This window comes from Thamnophis sirtalis, unplaced genomic scaffold (assembly GCF_051295495.1).
Source record: "Thamnophis sirtalis isolate CommonGarterSnake01/CBP01778 unplaced genomic scaffold, rThaSir2_p1.2 scaffold_3, whole genome shotgun sequence".
NCBI classification, from domain to species: Eukaryota; Metazoa; Chordata; class Lepidosauria; order Squamata; family Natricidae; genus Thamnophis; species Thamnophis sirtalis.
In genome coordinates, this window is record NW_028261383.1 from 160,528,461 (window position 1) to 160,547,597 (window position 19,137).

The window sequence follows — 19,137 nt, forward strand, 5'->3', positions numbered from 1 at the left end:
GAACAGATTCCCAGGTGGTCTCTCATCTGACAGAAAGCCACCACAGAAATTGAGTGAGTGGGAGAGATATAACCCATTGAAAGAAATCCACATGGCCTTCAGTTTCTATCCCCACAAAGCTAAGCTACAGAAGTGAATGGAACAGGGTGAAGAGAGCAGCACACAGAGAATTCAATGTCTGGTCTACTTAAGCCACAGCTATTGGCAATAGCAGAGATTCATCTTTTGTTAAGGCTCCTTCCTTGCTTGCCTGCTATGAAAAAGATCAAGCCACAAATAATTAGCAACATTTCCTTACAGCATCAGAGCCCAGAAGGCACAACCACAATCTGCACGTCTTATTCAGTATGAATCATCACGATTTCCAAATGGCTTGAGATTATATTTTTGCATCACTATTTCCAAGTTGAGAAAGAGAATCTATTTTGCCAAAGGTTATTCAGCACTAAACTAAATAATAAGCAAAAACAATACACGGATGTCCATTGAGCAACCTGAACATTAATAAGGAATGTCTCTGAAATTTCACAATTTCCGGGTTTTTGGGTGGGGAGAGAGAACAGAAAGGACAACAATGTCACTGGAGGGAGAGGGAGAATATGCAACACACCAGTGAAAAAGTATATATTTTCTATGTTAAAATCATGTATATGAAGAAGTTCAGAAAATTAAAGTCTTAGCTTTGCCATGGAAAGTGACTGACAAATAATTTAGGCAGAGTTTTCCAAATTTTTCTGAAATTTGGCCACATTCCTAAACTAGTCTAGTCTATTATTAAGAGGAAGGCAAGATAAACTAGTTTAGTCTAAATGTGAGATGTTTTCTTATATGGAGTACACATAGAACATTGGTGAATTAGATGCCAGGTGTGGCATGGGATACACACAGTAGCATTAGAATAGATATACAGTTTTGCGAGTATATTTGTGACTTTTTCTGTGGATGGATTTAGGAGGAACAACTTTACCATCAATTTTTCTAGGCCACTGACTTCCTAACACAATGTGACAAAGAAGCAATCAGAGTGCAATTGCATTTTAAATATGGATCAGAGAGGGTCTCTACGCAAGGAGCAATCAATCTATCAGGATCTTGGTTCATGAAAAAAAAAACAAAATCTAACTTGGCTTCTTTTCCAGGTGGGACTTAGGAACTCTCTCCTGTCCAAGTGTCTCCAAAACCTCCTGTATTTGAGAACTTTTAGACAAAAAAGATGCATTGTCAAAAGAAGGCACAGATGTATCACACATCAAATTCCATTTAAGACTTCTATCTATTCCTTTAAGAACCTATTTTAATCTTTGCCTCTTGCTTCTTTTTCTATCCAACAATACTTTTTTTTATAAATTATAGGATGCTGTGAGTTTTCCTGGATGTGGTGTAAGAAAGTTGCCTTCACCCAAAAAATTTCACTTCCCAATGCAATAACTGCAAAAAGAAATTTCAGACATCTGCGGTGGCTCAGCACTTTTATTTTTACCCATTCTTAAATGGATTTAAATTGCAGGGCATTATAGTCCTAGTAAGCATACCACATTCAGAGTATGTATACACCAGTCCACAGTTTGGTATCCACTTATGGTCTACATATGTCAGAACTGTCAAAGAAGATACCGGTATGGCGGCCTTGTTGCTTCAGATTCAGAAACCATCAAATCTGTGCACGTCCTTTTCAAGAAGAAATACTCCCAATCACTAAAAATAAATACAACTAAACTGAAAAAAAATGAAGAATCCAAAGACTCCATCCAATCCCTGTGAGATACAGTATATAGTGTAGAACAGGGGTCCTCAACCCCTCGTCCATCACCCAGTGCCAAGTCGCAGCCCATTTGCAACTAGGCCGCAGAAGTGGTGAGCAAGCACAAAGCTGCATTTGTAAAAGCCGCATGCACACAAAACCCACCCCTTTTCCCTCCCCCCCTCAACACCGCCTCCGCTGGCTGCCAAGCCAGGAAGGTTGGGAACCATTTGGTAATTATTTTGTCAGCTTTTTTTTATACTGGGCCACTGAGTGATCTTCTCATATATACATTTTGGAAGATCTCATTCAGAATATATTTCAGGTTATATTTCTTTTCTATTCTACTAGATATTCTCTTTAGGTCCATCTCTTATTTGTAACTCTTAACAAAATAATAATCTAAAAATGTGTTCTTTATATCCCAGACCATATTATACACTTCAGTCAGCAAATGAGACTTGAGAGCACAAGTAAATTTACTCAGACATGATTGAGAAGTTGAAGGTAGAACTGTGAAGATCTACAATTCCCTAATCCCAGCTCTAGATTAAAAATTATGGAGTGTCCACTCTGCTACAGTTATTTCCTTGGCTCTCCACTTATATTTTCTTAATCCCCAGGCTCTGCAGTTTAATCAGGCATGAGTTTTAGATTAAAAATAAAGGCCATCACATTTTGATAAATTAAAAAGATTAAGAATTCTTTATGATGAAGAATATTCATCCCCTGTGGACTGTTTTCCATTCTTTTCAGGCGAGATTTCTTCATTATAAAACATAAATATGCAAATAACTTCAGGCCTATGAACAGATATTTCCCAAATGCTTCCTCTTTTGCTTCTCTGATTCATTTCAGTTTGTGATAAAATAAACATCAAAAAGTTTTGCCAACCAGGGAGGTACAATCCTATGGTAATTGGGCAGGTGGTATAGGAGCCATAGGATTCTGTGGTGTTTCCTGTTCCCAAATGGAGATTGACAGAGAGTGAATTTGCTAAGAGATCCTTCTTCAGATCTGTCCAGTAATAGAAAGAGTGGGAAGGAGGATTTCTGCAGGAAGATCAGGAGCAGGTAAGGGAAGCTATGGGGGTTACTATATCCAAAATATTTTTCTTTCACAGCCATATGTTAGAATCAGAAAACTATAAAATCTACAACAATTGGCATAAACCAACAACTATTACACACACAAACCAGAATTTTAGAAAATCAACCATATTACTTCTTTCTTTAAAGTCAACCAGCCCTTTGTACCTTAAGCATCAGATAACGCTCCATAAGAACAAACTGTAATTCTATTTGGTGGTATTGAAATAGAATAAAATGCTACTTACGATGCAAGTTGAGAGAGATGTTGATAGTCCATTCCTCAACAAACCCTTTGAGGTTAGGGATTTTGGCACATTTGAGGACCGTCTGGGAGGGACTGTCACCAACATGGATCCAGCAGACTGTATCTTCTATATAGTTGAAATCCATGGCAGTAGTCTGTTTGGTGCTAGTTGGGCTGATGTTAGGGACAGGCCCACCATTCAGGTAGGTAGCCATGATGTTCTGAGAATTGGCAATGAGTAGGATGGGTGGTCGTTCTACTGGTTCTGAGAAGAAAAGAACATCCAATGGAGAAGGATAATCAAAGGGAAAGTCACATCAGTCTTCAAAGAGATACAGAGATAAACTTTCCAAATGTGCTTGCAAAGGAAACCTCAAAGTAACAAAGACCAGCAATGTGTATACAGGATGTGTTCTTTTCAGTAACATTAAGAAGACCAACAAAACCTAGGGGGAGACTTTTAAGCAAGGGAGATCATTAAAATAAATCTGCGATTACAGGAGCAGATTCTCCCTATCACAAATCAAAAAGTATGCACAAAAGAATGCAAAAGAAGCACAAATTGGGTACTTGCGCTTCTTATAAAAACTGCAAATTACTAGCAAGCCAATTTCATTCAAGGGAGTAAAATTCAAGATTTTAGGAGTACAAAGCATTTCATGTTTATTAACATTTTCAAAGTTTCTGAAAATTTTTTAGACAAACTGAGTAGTCATTTTTGCTACAGAAACCAATAAAAACAAATAGCTGCATTTTCACCATACATACGTATATTTTTAAGAAATCAAATGAAGCTTTGGCACTTAAAAATAAAGTGGCAGCCATGGCCTACAAAATATTCAACCAGGAATAAAAAGAAATGATGTACCATTCTTGGCTTTGCAAGATTTGTGATCAGGCTGGAGCAGATATCCCTCAACGCAACTGCATGTGTAGGAGCCATTATGGTTAGTGCAGGTTTGGCTACAGGTACCATAAATAGAACACTCATCAAAATCTGATGGAATTAAGCAAAAAAGGACAATTAAAGAACATCAGGAGAGAAATACTTATTTTAGTTACTGTATTTACTAAATTTCAATCCAAAGCATCTTAAACAAAGAATAATAAAAAAACATTTTAAAAAACCAACTAACAAAAGTGCCCAGAAGAAGAGAAATTCAAAGTAAAAATGATGAGGAGTAGTAGTAGTAGTAAAAGTAGTAGTCTTTGCCTGTTAAATTTATATCCATCCTTTCCTGCAGAATATCAAGATGGCGCACACACTTTGCTCCAATTCTCCTACAGCAACAGCCACTTGTCATCATTGACATGGTGTTCCACTACCCTGGATGAGCTGGTGTGCAATTTGGGTTTCTCCTGGACTCGCAGTTCCTGCTCAAAGAGGCAGCTGCCGGGGGGAGGGGGGGCTTTGCACAGATTTCATTTTAATTTTTCTTTCTTGCATCTTGAAATCTATTTTCAAAATCAGTTTTATTCTTGTTTGATAAATCTTGTTCTTCTTCCATAACATTTTTAAACATAGCCTATAAAGGTAGACACTGTTAAAATTAACTTTTAGGTCCAATGTGTGTCTAATATTAAAATATTTTGTTACATTCTGTATTTTGCAAGTTGACTTTGAGCGATCTTCTCTTTAACTGTAATCTTTAATTCCTACTAGTTCTCTATTTTTAAAGCCCTTATTTTGTTATGTCTTTTTTTAACAATTCAAAACAAAAGCATTTTCCATGGACATGATTATTTATAATTAGTTCCAAAATCTTATTTCAAAATTAGCTGTCCTCTTAGTAAATTTATAACTTTCTAAAATCAAATTTTTGATCTCCCTTTTGCTATTTATTAAAAAATAAAACTTTAAATATAGTTAAAGCTTAATTTTGCTAAGAATTGAAGGAAATTCACCTGGTGCTGTAAAACCTGTCAACCCAAAGATTCCTAACAGCTGAAAAGCAATTAACAAGCAATTACCCAAAGTAATTAGAAAAGGAACCCAATGCCTTTTCAAACCATGTCATGGTTTGAGAGCTCTAAACCCAATGGAGACTGCTATTTCACAATCTCTCCTCAAGAAGCAACTGTATGGAGCACTTGTGGGCAATCTGAAGTTATCTCCTTATCCAGAGAGGAATTACTGAAGAGGCAGTGTAATTGCTGGCTCTTCCTTCTGCCCCGGTCATTGGCTCTGCTTGTGGAACATCTTTAATCCATTCTTTCTTCCACAGAAGTCAGTTGCATCTCACATTTGTCAAGACATGTTGTGATACGGGGAAAAAAATCTCTGGATAAGCATCTTAGAAATTGCAACAACCAATTTATCATTGTTCTTACCCATGAAGAAAGGAGGGAGAATTTATGAATGAAGTTTAAGGAAAGCCAGTCAATGTAGCCTATTTGCTCTTTTTTCACTTACCTTTGCAACTTTTCCCATCTTCAGCTACCTGGGAGGAACTGTTACAATAGCATGTTGGTCCACTCAGAGTTGGGACACAATGGTGTTGGCAGCCCATAGTTGAACAGTTTGCCAGAAACTCTAAAAAGGAGGAAAGGTAGACCAGTTTAGAGATATAGAAGGAAATTTAACACTGCAGCTTTTCAGCAAACTTGACTGGTAATATTATATATCCATTTCTCTTTTGCATTAATATTCACAGAAAACTCTACAAGAAACTCCAAGGTTTACCCTCAGCTACTGTAAAACCTTTTCAGGTTCATCTTAAAGTCCTGCTAATTGCAACACAAAAATGTCTTACTGTTTTTAGAGAATATGCCTGCCAAGCGCAAATGAATTGTTGTGGTTCCTGCTGCCATGCCCTTTCCCCTCTGGTTGCTGGTCACTGCCCAGCATGCCCATTTGGCTTGGGCTAGTGGAAAAATAGGACACCTGGTTTCTGTGAAGATGTGTGTTCCTATAATGCCTGACCTACACTTTGTTCATGCATTCTTTAGGCATTACATGGGTTCCTTATAAACATTGATACAGCTGGTCTTCTGGAAGAACAACAGATTCATTAAATGTTCATTAAAAAAAATCTAATAAACCTGTGAACTCTTTAAAAAAAGATGTTGGTTAAACTAGAAAACAGTGCAGTTTCTGTCTCATCTAAGTGGATTAAAGCTTTGCTATTGTTTCTCCTAACATGGGGTTTTTAACTTCATGCTTTCTCTTGTTTTAATTTTTGGAGGCTGAACTAGTGTCATTCTGCCTCCTCTTGTACCATTGTGTGCATGTCAGGCCTGTCAAACTGGTGGCCAGTGGGCCCGATGCGTCATGCATAGGCGACACCCACCACGCTCCGCAAAAGCAAAAAATGTCGCAACACATCACGATAAATCACATGACGCGATCATGTTTGACACCCATGGCATATGCCATGGGATATCTCCAGGTGCAGCTGATTACAAACATTTGCTATCGGCATTGTTATCCGGCTTGGAAATGGAGTGAAATTAATAAGAGTTATATCAGAGTCCTTTCCTAACCAGGTGAGTGAAAGATTAGTATACCTCTATCCAAAGACAGTTCAGATAACAGGATAGTGAGGTGGAAGACAACGAGAATGAAACAGGAGAGAACATTCTCAATGCATTGTGTATCTCTGTCTGGCATCATTCTGCAGTCATCACTATTCCACTGGTTGTCAGCTGGACTCTTCTGCATACAGGTCTACCAGAAGACCAACTAGCTAGCGAAGACAAGGAAATTCCTAGGCTTGAATTATCTCTAGTAAAACTGTAAGAAAAGGGCAACTCACAAGTCTTATTACTAAGGCAAATATGAGTTCAGCCACCAGGGTACCACAAATTATGCCACTACATTTTTTTGATGACTCAAGAATGAGAGGAATGCACAAGTAACACAGTTGTATGGAAGAACTGTTGTATGACTTGTTGTGCATGTATATTGATTGTACAGTGTAGTATTCAGGAAAAGCCTGGCTTCTATGGAGCACATAAAGTAATTTAGATTCAATTGCTATGCCACTTAGTGTTCATACATTTCAGCTATGTCACTCTGCATTTCAATCATTCTTATTCAAAAATAATGCAACTATGCTATTTTTTTGCTATGGAGTCTTTATGTAAATTCTTGTACTACTGATTTATCTGCATTTCTTAAATTATAGTTTTTAAAGCAGATTTTTAATTCAGAAAGTCACCAGGATATTAGCTCAAGCAGGAGTTCACAAGTTCTATAGATCCAAACAACTTAGGCTCAGCCTTTAACGAGCCCACCTCTGGCTGATGAAGATTAATCAATCAGGCAGTGAAATAATCAGCCCAACACTGGTTTTCTATGCCATTCTGGATTTTCCAACAAAATTAATATTGGTTAGTGCTAATATTTTATCAGATTATCCATATTTTCCAATTTGGCCCTCTTCTGTTAGAATATGTATGAAAATTCTTCACTTATTTAGATATTCCTTTACTCATTCATTTTGACATTCAACTCTGAGGCATTCCAGTCACAGTCCTGAAATTAACATTGTATTATCCGTACACTTCATCCTAATAGTATTAGGATTGGGATGATTACATATTCTCTTTTAGAATTTCTCAGGGAAATTTCCTATTTCTCAGGGTACCTCAGCAATATTTATTTTAAGAGTTGTACCAAGATAGGGCATGCAAGAATGTATGGATATTGAAACATCCTCAATAATGTGTCTTCTTGAGCAATGAAGTGGTTTCATGACCTCCCAACGATGGATTCACCTCTAGAATGCTAAGGTCAAAAAGTCTTGAATATCAGCCAAAGGGGCATTTGAAGGAGGCAGTGCCTACAGCAAGGTTGCCCTTGATATGTCTGGCTTTCATTGTTAATTGCTACTAATGATTGTAATATATGTTTCCATCTGTCTGGTGTTCCCCTAGCATAAAGAAGAGACAAAAGGGGACCAATAATGATTTCTCCAAACAGGTCTTTCTTTTCTATTGTCCAAGAATCAATAACAAGACAATTAAGAAGAGTTCGCACAGAATGTGGAGATTTCCCCAAAGTATGTAAGTATTATCGCTTATTCCAGAATATAATAGCACAAAGTCAAAAAAGATGAAAATAAAACGCTGAGAAAAATGAGACGTTGTATGTCACTTTTTTCCTCCAGATCGAAAGCCCAGGTCTATTCTCTGACATTCCAGGACTATATATTCTCAAACAACATGAGGCTCAAGCTGAGGTCAGCAATCGTTGAATTATTAGGGGCTATATTATGCTTAAAAGATGTCCAATGACTCTTCAGACAGATCATCCTTTATTTTTTTTCATTCATTTTTGGAAGAGGGAGGTGGTTTTACAGATGGGGATGATACCAGTAGGATACAAACCACTTTAATCCCGTGTTTAATTACTGCCATGTGCTCTGAAAAGCTGCCACTGAAATTCGGTGGCAAAAGGGCTGAACCTTAGGGACAAAATTTCAGGTTGCCTTTGTAAGGAGAGAGAGATTGAATAATTTGACTCCCCCAGGGCTTCTACTGCTATTTCTATTTGCTGTTTCAAGGTAAGAGCCATGGTGGCACAGTGGTTAGAATACAGTACTGCAGGCTACTTTGCTGAATGCAGGCTGCCAGCAGTTCAGCAGTTCGATTCTTATCACCTCAAGGTTGACTCAGCCTTCCTTCCTTCCAAGGTCAGTAAAATGAGGACCCAGACTGTTGGAGGCAATAGGCTGACTCGGAGAGGGCTGTAAAGCACTGTAAAGCAGTATATAAGTCTAAATGCTATTGCTAAGATAGGGTACAGGTTCCAAGCTCTTTAGAATTTACAACTGAATTTATGCAGATCAATCATGGGGTATTTAAGGGTGTACTAAAAAAAATGCTGCAGATAAAGATTGCCTACCCTGGATTAAGTGTGACCTAATTTGATATAAATGATCAACCCTAAGATTCAGAAGCACACCAAAAATGAACTGGATATGCAATCATTCAGAAGTCCTGTTTTATTTTTGGGTGAATTGAAGCAACATGCTTGCTGCCCATGAACATCCATTAAAAAAAAACAACAAGGATGTTCTTGATAGCCCTACCTATAAAATCTCGTGCCACCTTCTAAATCTGCAATTGAGTCTGCACCCTGAACAATAATGATGCCAGGGCACATTTATCAACTTTTACTTAAATGCAAGTACTATTAATTATTAGATTAGGAAAGACAAAACTCCTGGCCATATGGAGGTTTTCTATTCATGTTCCGGGGAATACAAGTCGAGATACTTAGCGTATCTTTCTGTCCTAGATCAGAAGAAGAAAAGGACTATAGTAGGATGGCAATGTACATAGCCTAATCCCTTGCATGAGTTTTACTCTAGGTACAATTACAGTGCCTAAAGTATATTGAGTTCACTTCTACTCTGTTGAGATTATCTGTCTGTCTTCATATCAAAGGGATCTTCACGTGTTTGCTTTAAACTCCCATGGCAAGTAAGAAGATACAACAATATCAAATCAACTTCTTGAATGGCCAGCAAGTCTCCTTATTCCTTGGGCAAGATTATCCATGTATGACAAACTTCCCAAAAAGGCAAAAAGTATATACTTGTCAGGCAAAGGGCAAGCTTTAAGTCCTATTTATGTGAGCTTTACTGGAGCCGATACTAACGAAAGATCGCTGTATTCTCCTTTGAATAACTATTGCTTCTACTACTCTTCAAGTTTAGCAGGACTTATTTTTTCTTTCTTGGACTTCAATATTATATCTCCAAAATCCACTACATGAGTACTGTCTTTATAGACAAAGATGCCTCCAAACGGAAGAACATATTAATAAACCAAATGCATACTATTACAGTCGCAGGCTATTAAATGTAGGACCTTCAAGTCCAAGCAATTGCTATAATCTCAGCTTTCAAGAAGATTCTGAAAGCCAACACAAGTATACTTAATTCTCAGTCAATCTCACCATTATCTGAGTACTTGGCAAAACGGCCTTTTAATTATCTGAAAAATACCTACTTCATACAGTAGTTTCCAACTGCACAGATGCTTGTGACATAATGATACCATTCAAGTCACAACATAAAGGAGGAGGAAATGTACCAAATTGCTGAGAACACGTTCAAATGAACAACAATAAGATAAGCTTGCCTAACTCTGATTAATAAATTGAAGCAGACTGAACTGTGGCATTTGTGGCTAAGAAAAAGTGATGTGCAACAATTGGATCCAAAACTTTTCTGTAGCTATCCTGGCTAGGAATTCTGGAGGGCATGACATTGGGGAAAAAGCTATCCTGTGGTGTGAAGACAGGATCATATAATTAAGTCCCTCTCCACTGGCATGCCTGCAACTGTTGAGAGGTCTGCTCTCCTAAAGTGTCTGTCTCATCAATAGTCAATCTGCCAGATCATTTACAATATCTAACTCTGCATGTTTGGCTTTCTTTTCTCTCTTCTATGCCTGTTACAGCAAGTCACTTATATCAGAGATAAACACACACACACACACACAACTTTTTGGGCACCAGGGATCAGTTCCGCGGAGAGAGGTTTTTCCTTAGACCAGAGAAGGTACAGTTTTGCATGCTGCCTGCATCCCATGGATGGGGTTTTGCTAGTTTGCACGGCCTGATTTCTGGCATGCTGAGGACCTGTGCCAGTCCACAGACTAGGGGTTGGGGTCCCCTGACTTAGATCCTGTTCTTTATAGCCATAGCACTAAAGTTTTACATGCCGCATCATAGTGCTTTACAATGCCAGCATATTGCCCCCCAACAATCTGGGTCCTCATTTTACAGACCTGAGAAAGATGGAAGGCTAGGTCAACCCTGAGTTGGTCAGGATCAAACTTCTGGTTGTGAGCAGTTTACCTGCAAGACTGCATTATAACCACTGCACCACCATAGCTCCTATATATTCAGCACTTAAAATGCTAAGAATGAAAGTATTCCCACATTATCATCATATGAAATGATCCTTTCATCATCATCATCATCATCATCATCATCATCATCATCATCATATGAAATGTTCTTAAATAAAAATAAACAGAGCTCTCCAAGAATTAAAAACTCTTGTCTGATTTATTTGCAGATTTCCCAAGTGTAGTCAGGTACATACACTTGACCACACAATAGTTGAAGCTGCTTGTACAGAGGTGTCAAGTGAAACATGTACTCTTATTGCAAACTTCCATTCCTTGTCTGAGACCTTGCTTAAATGAAATATATATTCACTGAAACTTCACACGTTTCCTGATATTTCATTCCTCCTTTATAAGCTTCATCAAACAAATGTCTCACAGCTTCAATACAGAGCAAACCCTATCTCAGTTATTGTTAAAATGAAATAATGAACATTTGAAAGATGTTAAAAGCAAGTCTGCAAGCATAACACACATTCTTATGGTCTGTGCAGATGCACAGAGAACAAGATTTCTTATGCCTAATTTTCGAAGCTGGGGTCCTTGTTTAGAATGCTAGACATGCAAGTCAATGAATCAAACACTAATTTAGCTTTTTTTACATGTTTCAAATAAGCTGCTTTCTTTAAAGAAAAAGCCCAGCATGAATGCATTAAATGACTTTTTTAAATTGAAAAACTGCTTTCTTTTGGAGAGAAATGGCAAAAGAGGCCATATGTCATCACTTGGAATAAGCCACTCAACTCAGCTGGCTTTTGCTGCAAACAGAAATACTTTGTTCACATACATCCAAGCTAGATTCCTTTGTTCCAGTTATATCTTTCTCAGAGTCTTCTTTATAGGGTGATATAATTTATTTCTATACCAGTTCTTGGCCAAAATGTCCCCATAGAGGGATATACAAAAGTCAAAGAATGGAATCAAATGGTATTTGATGTTGAAATCTTTTAAAATGGTAATATATCAGTGACATATTTAAAAATAAAATAAAAATAAAAATGTGTGCCTTTACACCTAAAAGCAATATCACTGAAAACATACCAAACCATTGGCTTTGGGTGGTCCATACTGAACTGAAATGTGCATTTTCATTGTTTTGATCCATAGTCACAAAGAAGTTCAGCTGTATTTCCCAAAAGTGCTTTTTTATCGAAAGGCAGCTGGACTTTCTTGTTTGTTTGTTTCAAAAAGTTTCATTTCTCATCCAAGAAGCTTCTTCAGTTCTTGGATGAGAAGTGAAACATTTTCAAAGAAAAAGAAAACCCAACGAAGTCCAGTTGCCTTTTGGGGGGGAAAGCATCTTTGCGACAACCACGATGTGGATGACTGAGAATGCCCATAGACATTCAGCTGGATTTGTTACTTCTATGGTTTAAATGTGGTTATTCTAAATCAAAATTGTGGAAAAGGCCAAAATTGAGGAATCTTATAAGCATGGTAACATATTGAAAAATTTAAACACTGTTTCATAGTAGGATCTCCATAAGTATCTCCCTCAAAAAATTTGGAAATCTGAGATGCTGTTCTCATTTCTTGTAGTAGTTAGCAGTTGAAGGTAACAAAGATTGAAAATACCTTCACTTTCATCCTAAGGCAAGTAATAGGGATGCTCTGAGGATCATCCAAATAGCACCAGCAATAGCACTTAAGACATACTGTATATCACTCCACAGTTCTTTACACCACTCTCTGGGTGGATTATAATGTCAGCATATTGCCCGCAGAGATGAGATCAAAACATCTCAGTAAAATTGTTGTGTTTTTTTTTTTAATTCATTGGTATCCTTTTGAATCAAAACCTTCAGTGATTTAGGATGTGATGACCTTGCTGTTGAAGTCCTGCCTATTTCAGATGGAAAAATGCTGCTGCTTCCTCCCAATCCTCTAGTTTATTTAGAAGATATTGGACATAATGCTTGGAGGAAAGGTCTCCAGGTTTTGTCTCTGCCAAATGTCTCAGCAGAACTTTCATCATCTGCTAGTTTATTTTCCTCTTGGAAACCAAATGTATATTTCATTTCATGTATACTTAGATTGAACCTCCACTAAGCCTGGAAACTTGATGAATGACTCGCAGTCACTCACTCAGTCTCAGCCTGATCTATCTGATGAGATTACTCATGGTGGTGAATGGTGGTGATGGTAAAATTAACTAGGCCATTGTGAGCAGATTTGGCAGAAAAATGGATGAACTTACAATGTACACAAGCAAATAGACATACTAAATCAATTTGCTATTGGCTTGTAAAAACAGAAAGCTACATTTTTTTTAAAAAAAAGGGAAATGTTCAAAACATCAGAACTGGACAAATCACTCCCCCTCAGAACTTTTTTTGGCAGCAGCCAGCAGAATTGCTCTTCCATTCACTCGACACTAATGGAATTACACACAATAAACAACATTTATTAAACCTAGGCCATCGCCACAGCTGTTTAGAAAAGAGTTGTTCTGCCTTACCCTCATTGACAATGGCAGGAGGGCTTTTATATAAGCTTTAAGCAAACACTCCTAGGAATTTTCTATTTGCTGAGCATACACATTCCAGCAGAAGGGGTGGCGGCTATCTTCAGAGGTTGCTGATGGACACTGAGCCCATCCAGCCTCTCCCCAGAACAAGGGATTGATTGCTTTCATCTTTTCCATGCAAGTTACAAGCACTGTATTCACAGCTGTATAAGCAACTGTCCACAGGCTCCGCCACAGGGAAGGATCCCAGACTGGAGCTTCATGAAGTTGTCAACACAACTGCATGGTGGCTAGCAAGCTCTAGAGGCCATTCTGCATGACCCTGCCAGCACTGGCTCTCCCATAATATAACTCTTCACCTCGGCAATCTTAATCTGGAAGATGGATGATGCACAGATTGCCAAACAAAAAGCATACTTCTTTATAACAATACAGAATGGGGATGCACTTTAGTGCTTATTTGTTTGTTTGCAGAATGTACACTGCTTCAAGAATGTGTAAAGGTATCTCAAATGACTGTTTGAAATGTAAAGAAGGAACTTTTTATCATCTATAATGGACATGCAACAAAACAAAGAAATATTGGAGTAGTTAATACAGAACATTATTAAAGTGAATATGAAGCTAAAAACCAGAGAGTTTTCTTTCAGTTCTAATGGATAAAGACTTCCAAAAAAATGGAACTTCGATGTTATATATGTTGATGACAGCAAGATTACTTTACACACAAAAATAGAAGGAAACTTTGATTCCCACAATGGATAAATAGCTGCAAAGTTGATGGAGTCAGGAGAGATGGCTAAATTGACTGCTCTGATTAAAGAAGAGAATACACTTAATTTTATTTCTACCTGGAAACTACTTTTGGACTTTGTGCTTGAGATGGGAAAAAAATTAAACTTTGATTTAGGTTTTTGCTGATTAGATAGGTTTTTGTTATAGAAATGGCTAGTATATATTATTATATAAAGGTAAAAAGCTGTGGCTGTATGTTATTACCTTATTCTACTGCACCAAAAGAAGTTGGGAGTCTATGTTTTTTTCTTTCTTTTTCCCTTCTACCCTACACTTTTCTCCCCTTCCCCTTTTCCTCCCTCATTTTGCCCTTATTTTCTTTTTTTCTTTGTATTTTATATTTATATTTTGATTAACTAATATGTTGAAATCAGAATTTACACTGGTTCAATCAGACTGACTATGAGAAGAGTACAGTTCTCCAAGTCAAATAAGTCAAACAAATGCAACTACAGCAATACAACCAAAATGAAAAGCCGCAAGATACAACCCTACTACAATCAGTTGGGTGTTAAACAATCAAGAGTAAAACAAGAAAGAGAAATTGCCAACTCGTCACGCACAGGAATAGCTATAGCAACCTAGCCCAAACATGGAAGAATGAAGCCTTTACTTCTCAACGGGAGTAGGGGGCATTAGCTGTGGGAGGGAAAAGCTGTCATTTTTTAAAATTTATTTATTTATTATTATTTTTTAAAAAAATTAATGCCACTTCTCTCACTCAACTATAAAATCCTCCCATGCTGCCTGGTGTATATGCTGATAGCCTTGCAGGATTCACTGGGTCTGCAAAGTCCCAGTGGAAATTTGATAGTAGGAAGATGTTCGCTCACCTCAAAGCTCCCAGGGGAACTTTCCTGGAAGTGAGAGTCTCAGGATATCTGAGGGGTACCAGGATGTGCAAGATTGATAGAGGGAATAACAAGCCTAAGGGCTAAACACAGAAGATTCCCCATTGGGGGAGAACAGAGAGCCAAGCTACATCCTCCCTAGAATTTGCTATTTTTGAGATCATACAGAACCCTTCAACACAGCAGTGTTAATCTAACTGAGGATGACCCTTGGACCATCCCACACATTTTCCTCTCTCCAAAAGCACTTCACTAAAAGCCAAACAGAACAGACATAATTTTGCAATTGCTGGCTGCTTTTAGCTTCATGTTCAGCTCAAAGGAATGATTGGATAGATAGCCCCTCGCCAATATGGCTGCCCTTTAGCAGTGGGGTGAGTACCTTGACCCTTACAGTGAATCCAAATGGAAAACAACAGCTTGTTTACGTCCTGTGAAAGGAAGTTGCTTTCTGGCATAAAGAACAGTGAAATAAGGTTTTATGTTTTCCAGAGCTGACACTTGTGCCATTGAAAAGAAAAAGATGCTAGTGAAGTCTCATCTTGAGAAGAGGAAAAACAACAGCTGAGCCAAGACAATTTTTTTTTTAAAAAAACAACAAATTGGGAACTAATGACATCTCTTACAGTCTGACACACATCTGGTTTATTCTGGCCAGGAAAATGAGAAACCAAAACTGATTCACGGCTGACTAGCCTATTTTGTTCCGTAAGTCTAGACCAGGAGTGGGGAACTATGGTCCTTTTATATCCTGTGGACTTCAACTCCCAGAATTCTTGAGCCAGCATAACTGGCTCATCAATTATGGGAGTTGAAGTCCACAAGTTGTGAAAGGTCTGTAGTTCCCCACCTCTGATCTAGACAAAACTTCAGAAATGCCAATGAATGCCCTGCAATGAGGCAGAACCCATGAAAGTATGGTATGTAGAGGTGGTATTCAGCAGGTTCTGACCAGTTCTGGAGAACCGATAGCAGAAATTTTGAGTAGTTTGGAGAACTGGTAAATACCATCTCTGACTGGCCCGCCCCCATCTATTCTCTGCCACCCGAGTCCCAGCTAATCGGGAAGAAATGGGGATTTTGCAGTAACCTTTCCCTGGAGTTGGGAGGGAATGCAGATTTTACAGAATCCTTCCCCTGCCACGCCCACCAAGCCACGCCTTCAGAACCGGTAGTAAAAAAATTGAATCCACCACTGATGATATGGCATAGCTTTACTGATTAATCAGTTAAACCTACAGTATCATAAAACAATAGGCATCAGCCACAGTAAAGTAAAATGAAGATCCGCTAAAACAGTAAGATAGGCTACAATAAAAGATAAATGGGTGAGATAAAAGAGTGTAGGATAAAATACAAAAATATAAAACAAGATTACTGAAATATAAAGCAGTCTGTGCTTAGATGAAGGCATTACCTTTACATGCTGCCCCAATGTGTTCAATAAAATGTGTTCTCAGTTGAACAGTCCTGACTGTAAACTTAGAGGTTCTAGTGCCTAAATATGTGTTTGGCCCTGAAGAAGATAAAATGTTTTATTGCTATCCTAATGTGTAGTGCTGCCATGTCCTGTCTCTATATACACTGGGTCATTGCTGGGATATATAGTTGGCAATTGAATAGGAGGAGGGACTCAACATCTTCTATTTCTGGTGCTCCAGATACAGGTGTTCTCTCAGGGTATGGGACTTGGTGAAATTGTCTCTAGAATCCAGCTACTCATCCCTTGTTCTGGAAGATCTATTCTGTGGTACATTACTGAGTCAGACACATTGTCCATTGTTTTTCTCTTTCAAAATATCTTGTAGTCTTGGCCAGCCACTTTAACAATCACATGTTTGCAAGTGCCTCAGTGACAATTTGGGCATTAACACCCAAGACTCTTATTTAAATATGCCTTGGCTTGGTAACTGGCTGAGAGTAAATACTTTGATGAGCTTACCTAGTTTGGTATATGAAATGTCTTCAAGAAAACAGCCAAGCTCAGAGAGTACCAAGGACCTCACAATTAAATATTGAGTTACAAATATTCCCTTCTATCAGTAGGTACTGTGTTGATAAACTAAACTAAGAGATGATTCTAGGAAAAACAATCCTCTCTTGGACCAGACTGAGTTAAACTGGGGCCAAGGAAGAGGAGAGTCAGAGGCGTAGCTTAAGAATTATTGACTCAGTCTCTGGACCAATCAAGGCATGAGAATACCCACGCCTGAGTCCTCCTGCAGGAACCATGGATAACAGCCAAGCTCAGAGAGTACCGAGGACACAGGTACAGTTAAACACTGAGTTACAAATATTCCCTTCTATCAGTAGGTACTGTGTTGATAAACTAAACTAAGAGATGATTCTGGGAAAGCCATTTGTCCTTCTCAAAGGCTTGCTTTCTTAATTCCTGAAGCCTCTTGCCAATGGAAGCCATTGCATTTATCAGGAAAGAAGAGAATTGCAGGACCCATAATCCTGATGCTTTGATCACCAAAGTGACTCTACACAGAAGCCAGAACATTTATCATGTCCTTGAACAGAAAAGGGCAGGGCCAGCAAAGGCAGCACGGAAGACACAGAGAAAACACACTTATCACAGAAAAGGGAGGGCTACTGTTTTCACAAGTGCCACTATGACCCTGCTCCCATTGGGCGGTCATGAACTAAGATCTCAAAGAGTATAATCCTGGGTAGCAAACCTACACCGAAGGGGAAAGTAAGGAAGATGATTAGGGAATTTTCTTCAAGTTCAGACTTAACTGCAAAAGGCCACAAATTTGTTACCAATCTTTGGCAAATTTTTACAGATAGTCCCCACTTAAATCGGGACCAGAATTTCTGTCACCAAACAATGCTGCTGTAAAACATGATATCACATGACTGGATCATTTAGAGATGGCAATCCTGCCAATGCCTGTTGTCATTGTTAAGTGAGCACCTCCTCATTACTTCCTGACAGCTTCCAGTGAGGAGTCAGTGGGGAAGCCAACAGAAAGTTGGGAGTCCTGAGTGGCTCACAGTCAGGCCAGCAGCAGATAAGTGTCTGCTGTGCCATATGAATGTGACCAAGTGCCCAGGAGAGTGTAGAGCACACAAATAGCTGCTGTAAGCTCTGTGTGAGTGTTGTGAGAAAGTGATGGGAACATCCACTTACAGGATGACTTGCACCCTTCTCTTCCAACTTCCCCACTGACTTTTCTTGTGGGAAGCCAGGCAAGGGAAGTTTGTAAATGATGATTACATGATTGTGGGAGAACTGGATGAGATAGAAATTCAAGGATTGTCCGTAAATACTTTTTCAGTACTGCCATAACTTTGAGTCATCACTGAATAACAAGGGCTACCTGTATCTCAATTAATATGTGGCATGAGGCTACTCTTTGGTTTTAATTTATTTATTAAATTACAAATTCATGGAAGAGTAGCTACAGTTTTTTTTATTCACTAGTCATGATCAGAACAGGCCTTGCCCCCATGTAACCTTTGGCCAGAAATACTTTTTCCTCTATCAAATTCCTCTCTCTTCAGGTTTTTTAATTATTGTTGTCCTTCCATTTTCATTCAATTTACAGTCATGGTCAATACTATTACCTATCAAAAGAAATTTTAAGAAATGTGAAAGTTCCATAAGAATTATATAGGGGAAAAATAATTTATATATACAGCCGTGGGGTGGGGGGAGAGAATATATATGGGGAACTGGGAGGAAAATGTTTAGCACAGTATTAATTTATCGGTTCTTTACAGAAATTCTATATTTTTGTTTCCCAGCTCAGGGTCTTCATGTTTGATTAACTCCTGTGACGATATACCAAAAAAAATCTCTGCATCACTTTCTATTAAAGAAAGCATATTTACTACAGTATTAAATAATGTACTGCCTTGTATCAGTTTTGGCTTGCAACATTTAAAAACGCAAAATTACACAAAACAGAAAAAATTCGGGAACAATGCTAAAATCCCTCCAAATTCACAATCAATATCAGTAAACACTAAGAAAACCCCAGGAGTCCACCTTATATTGGAAAAACTATTTTGCCAAACAGCAAAAAAAATAACGCCAGTTCTAACTTCTATTAATGTTCACACGCATACAT

At 38.2% G+C, this 19,137-nt stretch overlaps 1 protein-coding gene across 1 annotated transcript in view; it reads right to left on the reverse strand.

Moving 5' to 3' along the window:
- The window catches only part of LRP1 (LDL receptor related protein 1), a 338,552-nt gene that overhangs the window by 202,263 nt on the left and 117,152 nt on the right, over positions 1–19,137 (reverse strand). Inside the window, exons 5-7 of the mRNA XM_087710610.1 lie at positions 5,490–5,609; positions 3,945–4,073; positions 3,078–3,341 (exon numbers count right to left, since the gene is read on the reverse strand). Coding sequence (XP_087566736.1) covers positions 3,078–3,341; positions 3,945–4,073; positions 5,490–5,609 — 513 coding nt within the window. The remainder of the gene's footprint in view (positions 1–3,077; positions 3,342–3,944; positions 4,074–5,489; positions 5,610–19,137) is intronic.